Source organism: Salvelinus fontinalis, chromosome 5, assembly GCF_029448725.1.
Source record: "Salvelinus fontinalis isolate EN_2023a chromosome 5, ASM2944872v1, whole genome shotgun sequence".
Classification (NCBI taxonomy): Eukaryota; Metazoa; Chordata; class Actinopteri; order Salmoniformes; family Salmonidae; genus Salvelinus; species Salvelinus fontinalis.
Window position 1 is genome coordinate 3142739 of NC_074669.1, and position 10987 is coordinate 3153725.

General features: G+C 40.9%; 2 protein-coding genes across 6 annotated transcripts in view; both read right to left on the reverse strand.

Moving 5' to 3' along the window:
• pgm2 (phosphoglucomutase 2) overlaps positions 1-1468 on the reverse strand; it is a 40025-nt gene extending 38557 nt beyond the window's left edge. For 2 of the 5 annotated variants that reach the window (XR_008759404.1, XM_055922060.1), the window contains exon 1: positions 1242-1466. Coding sequence is in view for 3 of the 5 variants with exons in the window: in XM_055922060.1 (XP_055778035.1) it covers positions 1242-1316 (75 nt within the window). In the remaining 2 variants the exon portion in view is untranslated. Of the gene's footprint in view, positions 1-1241 lie in introns of all 5 variants that reach the window. The other 3 variants (XM_055922058.1, XM_055922059.1, XR_008759405.1) reach the window with 2 other exon arrangements.
• Positions 1469-9834: 8366 nt separating this feature from the next.
• The window catches only part of LOC129854822 (zinc finger CCHC domain-containing protein 7-like), an 8143-nt gene continuing 6990 nt past the window's right edge, over positions 9835-10987 (reverse strand). Inside the window, exon 5 of the mRNA XM_055921963.1 lies at positions 9835-10987. This exon is cut by the window's right edge and continues 376 nt beyond it. Within this exon, the coding sequence (XP_055777938.1) occupies positions 10963-10987 (25 nt within the window). The 3' untranslated portion in view covers positions 9835-10962.

Consider the following 10987-nt stretch of genomic DNA (forward strand, 5'->3'; position numbering starts at 1 on the left):
AGAAGGGAGGGGAAGAGGGGTGAGGGAGGGGAAGAGGGGTGAGGGAGGGGAAGAGGGGTGAGGGAGGGGAAGAAGGGGAGAGGGTGAGGGAGGGGAGAGGGTGAGGGAGGGGAAGAAGGGGAGAGGGAGGGGAAGAAGGGAGAGGGGTGAGGGGAAGAGGGGTGAGGGAGGGGAAGAGGGAGAGGGGAATAAGGGAGAGGGGTGAGGAGGGGAAGAGGGGTGAGGGAGAAGGGAGAGGGGTGAGGGAGGGGAAGAGGGGTGAGGGAGAAGGGAGAGGGGTGAGGGAGGGGAAGAGGGGAGAGGGGTGAGGAGGGGAAGAAGGGGAGAGAAGAAGGGAGAGGGGTGAGGGAGGGGAAGAGGGGAGAGGGGTGAGGAGGGGAAGAAGGGGAGAGGGAAAGTGAAGCCATGTGAGGCAAACTCATGATAGTAATGTACACACACATCACTGTCCATCCCAGCTCATTCACAGCCACATGCCGGAGACTTATTAGGGGGTAACGTTATGCTAAGAGGATAATTAAATCACATGTACTTCTACCATTTCTGCCAGATTGGTGGCGTCCCGTTTCCGTTTAAAACACATGATGCCCAGCTAGCTACCGTAGCTCCTCGTAATTGGGGGCTAGTTGCTCCAGCAATACTGCCCTGCTTCTTGCTGCTACTGTATGTCGCCAAATATAACGGGCATAGGCAAATACATGGCGAATGAGTCATTAGAGTCTGTCTATGCAAACATGTAGCAAAATACAATGTAGCTGACACTAGTCGATACATCCTGTTCTTGGAAGTTGTAACACCAGTCTTCAATCATGCTCACTAGCTAGTCTTCCTAGAAAATGTCCTACTTTGTATTTAAATTACTGACGTTAGCTGGCTATTGTTTCATAAATAAATAACTTTACTGTGTCAGCGATGTATCTTAAGGGATGTAGCTAGCTAGAAAACCAAGGCTAACTTAGTTAGCTAGCTAGCTGACAACAGAAATCCAAAACGATGTTCAAATACATTTTAGTCATTTAGCAGACGGTATTATCCAGAGAGACGTACAGTAGTGAGTGTATTCAGGATAAATAACGTTTAATCTACTGTATCCGCTTGTTAACTCCGACTTATTGTTTAGCTGTGTACTATAACAGTTAACGTTAGTTAGCGAACTTGTGACTTGGGCCGAAACCAGAAGTTAAGAAACGTTTGAGTTGTTAGTAAACTAGTTATAATTTGACCCCCTCTTGACAACTTACCTTGTCAAACTGCAACCACTGGTTGATGGCTTGGTCCAATTTACTGTCACCAGTCGAGGATAATACATTCTCCATATTGTCCCTTTGTTCCCGTTGTTTTCAGCACCAAAGCGTCTGTGTTTATGACTGTTGAATTGTACTTGCACATCAATAAAAAAAATATCTCGATCAAAAGAAATGTGAGTCCCAGGTTCACTTCCGTGTTCAGTGTGAACGGACAAAACGAGAGGCGGAGACAATTGATTTAACGAACTCTAATTGGTCAATGGACTGGACGGGGCTTGCACTTCCGCTAGCGTCACACGTTCTTCTGTCGTATGGAGAGAAATAGTAACGTCAACGTCGCTGCGTTAAAGTGTTTTTGATAGACTTTATGTTTTTTAATCGAGTCTCTGAAATGGCTAAATAGTAAGAAACGTTTGTCTAAGGTCCAATATTATAACGAATTATTTTCTGAATAAGTGTCATTGTCTCGTTCTCTTTACGCTGTCATAATTAATTCCTCTGGTTTTATTTTGTTTTGTATTTTAGGTTCTTGTTAATTAATGAACGGAATGTCTGTCTGTTATATTTTAAACTTAACCACACTACTAACCTTAAATTAAGACCAGAAAGCTAAGTTTTCATGAATTTGTACGATTAAGCCAATTCTTACTTTGTGGCTGTGGTAACTAGTGGATAGAGTAGGATAGCTGATCTGGGATCAGGTACCCAGTCTTATTCATTATGAGTGATATATAGCTGATCTGGGATCAGGTACCCAGTCTTATTCATTATGAGTGATATATAGCTGATTTGGGATCAGGTACCCAGTCTTATTCATTATGAGTGATAGATAGCTGATCTGGGATCAGGTACCCAGTCTTATTCATTATGAGTGATAGATAGCTGATCTGGGATCAGGTACCCTGACTTATTCATTATGAGTGATATAGTAGGATAGCTGATCTGGGATCAGGTACCCAGTCTTATTCATTATGAGTGATATAGTAGGATAGCTGATCTGGGATCAGGTACCCAGTCTTATTCATTATGAGTGATAGATAGCTGATCTGGGATCAGGTACCCAGTCTTATTCATTATGAGTGATATATTGCTGATCTGGGATCAGGTACCCAGTCTTATTCATTATGAGTGATATATAGCTGATCTGGGATCAGGTACCCTGACTAATTCATTATGAGTGATATAGTAGGATAGCTGATCTGGGATCAGGTACCCAGTCTTATTCATTATGAGTGATATATTGCTGATCTGGGATCAGGTACCCAGTCTTATTCATTATGAGTGATATATAGCTGATCTGGGATCAGGTACCCAGTCTTATTCATTATGAGTGATAGATAGCTTATCTGGGATCAGGTACCCAGTCTTATTCATTATGAGTGATAGAGTAGGATAGCTGATCTGGGATCAGGTACCCAGTCTTATTCATTATGAGTGATAGATAGCTGATCTGGGATCAGGTACCCAGTCTTATTCATTATGAGTGATATATAGCTGATCTGGGATCAGGTACCCAGTCTTATTCATTATGAGTGATAGATAGCTGATCTGGGATCAGGTACCCAGTCTTATTCATTATGAGTGATAGATAGCTGATCTGGGATCAGGTACCCAGTCTTATTCATTATGAGTGATAGATAGCTGATCTGGGATCAGGTACCCAGTCTTATTCATTATGAGTGATAGATAGATGATCTGGGATCAGGTACCCAGTCTTATTCATTATGAGTGATAGAGTAGGATAGCTGATCTGGGATCAGGTACCCAGTCTTATTCATTATGAGTGATAGAGTAGGATAGCTGATCTGGGATCAGGAACCCAGTCTTATTCATTATGAGTGATATATAGCTGATCTGGGATCAGGTACCCAGTCTTATTCATTGTGAGTGATAGATAGCTGATCTGGGATCAGGTACTCAGTCTTATTCATTATGAGTGATATATAGCTGATCTGGGATCAGGTACCCTGACTTATTCATTATGAGTGATATAGTAGGATAGCTGATCTGGGATCAGGTACCCAGTCTTATTCATTATGAGTGATATAGTAGGATAGCTGATCTGGGATCAGGTACCCAGTCTTATTCATTATGAGTGATATATAGCTGATCTGGGATCAGGTACCCAGTCTTATTCATTATGAGTGATATATAGCTGATCTGGGATCAGGTACCCAGTCTTATTAATTATGAGTGATAGATAGCTGATCTGGGATCAGGTACCCAGTCTTATTCATTATGAGTGATATATTGCTGATCTGGGATCAGGTACCCAGTCTTATTCATTATGAGTGATATATAGCTGATCTGGGATCAGGTACCCTGACTTATTCATTATGAGTGATAGATAGCTGATCTGGGATCAGGTACCCAGTCTTATTCATTATGAGTGATAGATATCTGATCTGGGATCAGGTATCCAGTCTTATTCATTATGAGTGATAGATAGCTGATCTGGGATCAGGTACCCAGTCTTATTCATTATGAGTGATAGATAGCTGATCTGGGATCAGGTACCCAGTCTTATTCATTATGAGTGATAGAGTAGGATAGCTGATCTGGGATCAGGTACCCAGTCTTATTCATTATGAGTGATAGATAGCTGATCTGGGATCAGGTACCCAGTCTTATTCATTATGAGTGATAGATAGCTGATCTGGGATCAGGTACCCAGTCTTATTCATTATGAGTGATATTTTGCTGATCTGGGATCAGGTACCCAGTCTTATTCATTATGAGTGATATATAGCTGATCTGGGATCAGGTACCCAGTCTTATTCATTATGAGTGATAGATATCTGATCTGGGATCAGGTATACAGTCTTATTCATTATGAGTGATAGATATCTGATCTGGGATCAGGTACCCAGTCCTATTCATTATGAGTGATAGATAGCTGATCTGGGATCAGGTACCCAGTCTTATTCATTATGAGTGATAGATAGCTGATCTGGGATCAGGTACCCAGTCTTATTCATTATGAGTGATATATAGCTGATCTGGGATCAGGTACCCAGTCTTATTCATTATGAGTGATAGATAGCTGATCTGGGATCAGGTACCCAGTCTTATTCATTATGAGTGATAGATAGCTGATCTGGGATCAGGTACCCAGTCTTATTCATTATGAGTGATATATTGCTGATCTGGGATCAGGTACCCAGTCTTATTCATTATGAGTGATATATAGCTGATCTGGGATCAGGTACCCAGTCTTATTCATTATGAGTGATAGATATCTGATCTGGGATCAGGTACCCAGTCTTATTCATTATGAGTGATAGATATCTGATCTGGGATCAGGTACCCAGTCCTATTCATTATGAGTGATAGATAGCTGATCTGGGATCAGGTACCCAGTCTTATTCATTATGAGTGATAGATAGCTGATCTGGGATCAGGTACCCAGTCTTATTCATTATGAGTGATATATTGCTGATCTGGGATCAGGTACCCAGTCTTATTCATTATGAGTGATATATAGCTGATCTGGGATCAGGTACCCAGTCTTATTCATTATGAGTGATAGATAGCTGATCTGGGATCAGGTACCCAGTCTTATTCATTATGAGTGATAGATAGCTGATCTGGGATCAGGTACCCAGTCTTATTCATTTTGAGTGATAGATAGCTGATCTGGGATCAGGTACCCAGTCTTATTCATTATGAGTGATACAGTAGGATAGCTGATCTGGGATCAGGTACCCAGTCTTATTCATTATGAGTGATATATAACTGATCTGGGATCAGGTACCCAGTCTTATTCATTATGAGTGATATATAGCTGATCTGGGATCAGGTACCCAGTCTTATTCATTATGAGTGATAGATAGCTGATCTGGGATCAGGTACCCAGTCTTATTCATTATGAGTGATAGATAGCTGATCTGGGATCAGGTACCCAGTCTTATTCATTATGAGTGATAGATAGCTGATCTGGGATCAGGTACCCAGTCTTATTCATTATGAGTGATATATAGCTGATCTGGGATCAGGTACCCAGTCTTATTCATTATGAGTGATATATAGCTGATCTGGGATCAGGTACCCAGTCTTATTCATTATGAGTGATAGATAGCTGATCTGGGATCAGGTACCCAGTCTTATTCATTATGAGTGATATATAGCTGATCTGGGATCAGGTACCCAGTCTTATTCATTATGAGTGATAGATAGCTGATCTGGGATCAGGTACCCAGTCTTATTCATTATGAGTGATATATAGCTGATCTGGGATCAGGTACCCAGTCTTATTCATTATGAGTGATAGATAGCTGATCTGGGATCAGGTACCCAGTCTTATTCATTATGAGTGATAGAGTAGGATAGCTGATCTGGGATCAGGAACCCAGTCTTATTCATTATGAGTGATATAGTAGGATAGCTGATCTGGGATCAGGTACCCAGTCTTATTCATTATGAGTGATAGATAGCTGATCTGGGATCAGGTACCCAGTCTTATTCATTATGAGTGATAGATAGCTGATCTGGGATCAGGTACCCAGTCTTATTCACTATGAGTGATAGAGTAGGATAGCTGATCTGGGATCAGGTACCCAGTCTTATTCATTATGAGTGATAGATAGCTGATCTGGGATCAGGTACCCAGTCTTATTCATTATGAGTGATAGATAGCTGATCTGGGATCAGGTACCCAGTCTTATTCATTATGAGTGATAGATAGCTGATCTGGGATCAGGTACCCAGTCTTATTCATTATGAGTGATAGATAGCTGATCTGGGATCAGGTACCCTGACTTATTCATTATGAGTGATATAGTAGGATAGCTGATCTGGGATCAGGTACCCAGTCTTATTCATTATGAGTGATAGATAGCTGATCTGGGATCAGGTACCCAGTCTTATTCATTATGAGTGATAGATAGCTGATCTGGGATCAGGTACCCAGTCTTATTCATTATGAGTGATAGATAGCTGATCTGGGATCAGGTACCCAGTCTTATTCATTTTGAGTGATAGATAGCTGATCTGGGATCAGGTACCCAGTCTTATTCATTATGAGTGATACAGTAGGATAGCTGATCTGGGATCAGGTACCCAGTCTTATTCATTATGAGTGATATATAACTGATCTGGGATCAGGTACCCAGTCTTATTCATTATGAGTGATATATAGCTGATCTGGGATCAGGTACCCAGTCTTATTCATTATGAGTGATAGATAGCTGATCTGGGATCAGGTACCCAGTCTTATTCATTATGAGTGATAGATAGCTGATCTGGGATCAGGTACCCAGTCTTATTCATTATGAGTGATAGATAGCTGATCTGGGATCAGGTACCCAGTCTTATTCATTATGAGTGATATATAGCTGATCTGGGATCAGGTACCCAGTCTTATTCATTATGAGTGATAGATAGCTGATCTGGGATCAGGTACCCAGTCTTATTCATTATGAGTGATAGATAGCTGATCTGGGATCAGGTACCCAGTCTTATTCACTATGAGTGATAGAGTAGGATAGCTGATCTGGGATCAGGTACCCAGTCTTATTCATTATGAGTGATAGATAGCTGATCTGGGATCAGGTACCCAGTCTTATTCATTATGAGTGATAGATAGCTGATCTGGGATCAGGTACCCAGTCTTATTCATTATGAGTGATAGATAGCTGATCTGGGATCAGGTACCCAGTCTTATTCATTATGAGTGATAGATAGCTGATCTGGGATCAGGTACCCTGACTTATTCATTATGAGTGATATAGTAGGATAGCTGATCTGGGATCAGGTACCCAGTCTTATTCATTATGAGTGATAGATAGCTGATCTGGGATCAGGTACCCTGACTTATTCATTATGAGTGATACAGTAGGATAGCTGATCTGGGATCAGGTACCCAGTCTTATTCATTATGAGTGATATATAGCTGATCTGGGATCAGGTACCCAGTCTTATTCATTATGAGTGATAGATAGCTGATCTGGGATCAGGTACCCAGTCTTATTCATTATGAGTGATAGAGTAGGATAGCTGATCTGGGATCAGGTACCCAGTCTTATTCATTATGAGTGATAGATAGCTGATCTGGGATCAGGTACCCAGTCTTATTCATTATGAGTGATAGATAGCTGATCTGGGATCAGGTACCCAGTCTTATTCATTATGAGTGATAGATAGCTGATCTGGGATCAGGTACCCAGTCTTATTCATTATGAGTGATATATAGCTGATCTGGGATCAGGTACCCAGTCTTATTCATTATGAGTGATAGATAGCTGATCTGGGATCAGGTACCCAGTCTTATTCATTATGAGTGATAGAGTAGGATAGCTGATCTGGGATCAGGTACCCAGTCTTATTCATTATGAGTGATATATAGCTGATCTGGGATCAGGTACCCAGTCTTATTCATTATGAGTGATAGATAGCTGATCTGGGATCAGGTACCCAGTCTTATTCATTATGAGTGATAGAGTAGGATAGCTGATCTGGGATCAGGTACCCAGTCTTATTCATTATGAGTGATATATAGCTGATCTGGGATCAGGTACCCAGTCTTATTCATTATGAGTGATAGATAGCTGATCTGGGATCAGGTACCCAGTCTTATTCATTATGAGTGATAGATAGCTGATCTGGGATCAGGTACCCAGTCTTATTCATTATGAGTGATATATAGCTGATCTGGGATCAGGTACCCAGTCTTATTCATTATGAGTGATAGATAGCTGATCTGGGATCAGGTACCCAGTCTTATTCATTATGAGTGATAGATAGCTGATCTGGGATCAGGTACCCAGTCTTATTCATTATGAGTGATAGATAGCTGATCTGGGATCAGGTACCCAGTCTTATTCATTATGAGTGATAGATAGCTGATCTGGGATCAGGTACCCAGTCTTATTCATTATGAGTGATAGATAGCTGATCTGGGATCAGGTACCCAGTCTTATTCATTATGAGTGATATAGTAGGATAGCTGATCTGGGATCAGGTACCCTGACTTATTCATTATGAGTGATATAGTAGGATAGCTGATCTGGGATCAGGTACCCAGTCTTATTCATTATGAGTGATAGATAGCTGATCTGGGATCAGGTACCCAGTCTTATTCATTATGAGTGATATAGTAGGATAGCTGATCTGGGATCAGGTACCCAGTCTTATTCATTATGAGTGATAGATAGCTGATCTGGGATCAGGTACCCAGTCTTATTCATTATGAGTGATAGATAGCTGATCTGGGATCAGGAACCCAGTCTTATTCATTATGAGTGATATAGTAGGATAGCTGATCTGGGATCAGGTACCCAGTCTTATTCATTATGAGTGATAGATAGCTGATCTGGGATCAGGTACCCAGTCTTATTCATTATGAGTGATATATAGCTGATCTGGGATCAGGTATCCAGTCTTATTCATTATGAGTGATATATAGCTGATCTGGGATCAGGTACCCAGTCTTATTCATTATGAGTGATATAGTAGGATAGCTGATCTGGGATCAGGTACCCAGTCTTATTCATTATGAGTGATAGAGTAGGATAGCTGATCTGGGATCAGGTACCCAGTCTTATTCATTATGAGTGATATATAACTGATCTGGGATCAGGTACCCAGTCTTATTCATTATGAGTGATAGATAGCTGATCTGGGATCAGGTACCCAGTCTTATTCATTATGAGTGATATATAGCTGATCTGGGATCAGGTACCCAGTCTTATTCATTATGAGTGATAGATAGCTGATCTGGGATCAGGTACCCAGTCTTATTCATTATGAGTGATAGATAGCTGATCTGGGATCAGGTACCCAGTCTTATTCATTATGAGTGATAGATAGCTGATCTGGGATCAGGTACCCAGTCTTATTCATTATGAGTGATATATAGCTGATCTGGGATCAGGTACCCAGTCTTATTCATTATGAGTGATAGATAGCTGATCTGGGATCAGGTACCCAGTCTTATTCATTATGAGTGATATATAGCTGATCTGGGATCAGGTACCCAGTCTTATTCATTATGAGTGATAGATAGCTGATCTGGGATCAGGTACCCAGTCTTATTCATTATGAGTGATATATAGCTGATCTGGGATCAGGTACCCAGTCTTATTCATTATGAGTGATATAGTAGGATAGCTGATCTGGGATCAGGTACCCAGTCTTATTCATTATGAGTGATAGATAGCTGATCTGGGATCAGGTACCCAGTCTTATTCATTATGAGTGATATATAGCTGATCTGGGATCAGGTACCCAGTCTTATTCATTATGAGTGATAGATAGCTGATCTGGGATCAGGTACCCAGTCTTATTCATTATGAGTGATACAGTTGGATAGATGATCTGGGATCAGGTACCCAGTCTTATTCATTATGAGTGATATATAGCTGATCTGGGATCAGGTACCCAGTCTTATTCATTATGAGTGATAGAGTAGGATAGCTGATTTGGGATCAGGAACCCAGTCTTATTCATTATGATCGAAATAATTAATACATAATCCTAGATCAGCCCTCCTACTCTGAACTATAGATATATAACATCCTAGATGGGGTAGTGGGTGATAACAGGTCTCTGACACCTCTCCTTTAATATATTGACAGGACGTAGTCTCTAGAATGGTGATAACAGGTCTCTGAAACCTCTCCTTTAATATATTGACAGGACGTAGTCTCTAGAATGGTGATAACAGGTCTCTGTAACCTCTCCTTTAATATATTGACAGGAAGTAGTCTCTAGAATGGTGATAACAGGTCTCTGAAACCTCTCCTTTAATATATTGACAGGACGTAGTCTCTAGAATGGTGATAACAGGTCTCTGTAACCTCTCCTTTAATATATTGACAGGAAGTAGTCTCTAGAATGGTGATAACAGGTCTCTGTAACCTCTCCTTTAATATATTGACAGGAAGTAGTCTCTAGAATGGTGATAACAGGTCTCTGTAACCTCTCCTTTAATATATTGACAGGACGTAGTCTCTAGAATGGTGATAACAGGTCTCTGTAACCTCTCCTTTAATATATTGACAGGACGTAGTCTCTAGAATGGTGATAACAGGTCTCTGAAACCTCTCCTTTAATATATTGACAGGACGTAGTCTCTAGAATGGTGATAACAGGTCTCTGTAACCTCTCCTTTAATATATTGACAGGAAGTAGTCTCTAGAATGGTGATAACAGGTCTCTGAAACCTCTCCTTTAATATATTGACAGGACGTAGTCTCTAGAATGGTGATAACAGGTCTCTGTAACCTCTCCTTTAATATATTGACAGGATGTAGTCTCTAGAATGGTGATAACAGGTCTCTGAAACCTCTCCTTTAATATATTGACAGGATGTAGTCTCTAGAATGGTGATAACAGGTCTCTGAAACCTCTCCTTTAATATATTGACAGGATGTAGTCTCTAGAATGGTGATAACAGGTCTCTGAAACCTCTCCTTTAATATATTGACAGGATGTAGTCTCTAGAATGGTGATAACAGGTCTCTGTAACCTCTCCTTTAATAAAACAGAATGAGTCCTTCAAAGAGTTACACCCCCCCCCCAACACACACACACACACACACACACACACACACACACACACACACACACACACACACACACACACACACACACACACACACACACACACACACACATTTGTACTGTACATGAAAGCTTTGCCAAAATGTGTATGACATATGCACTTTACCCCCCCACCCCAACGTTTGATGAGGAACACCCCCCCCCCCTCTCCACTTTAACTCCTAGGTTTCCTCTGTTTG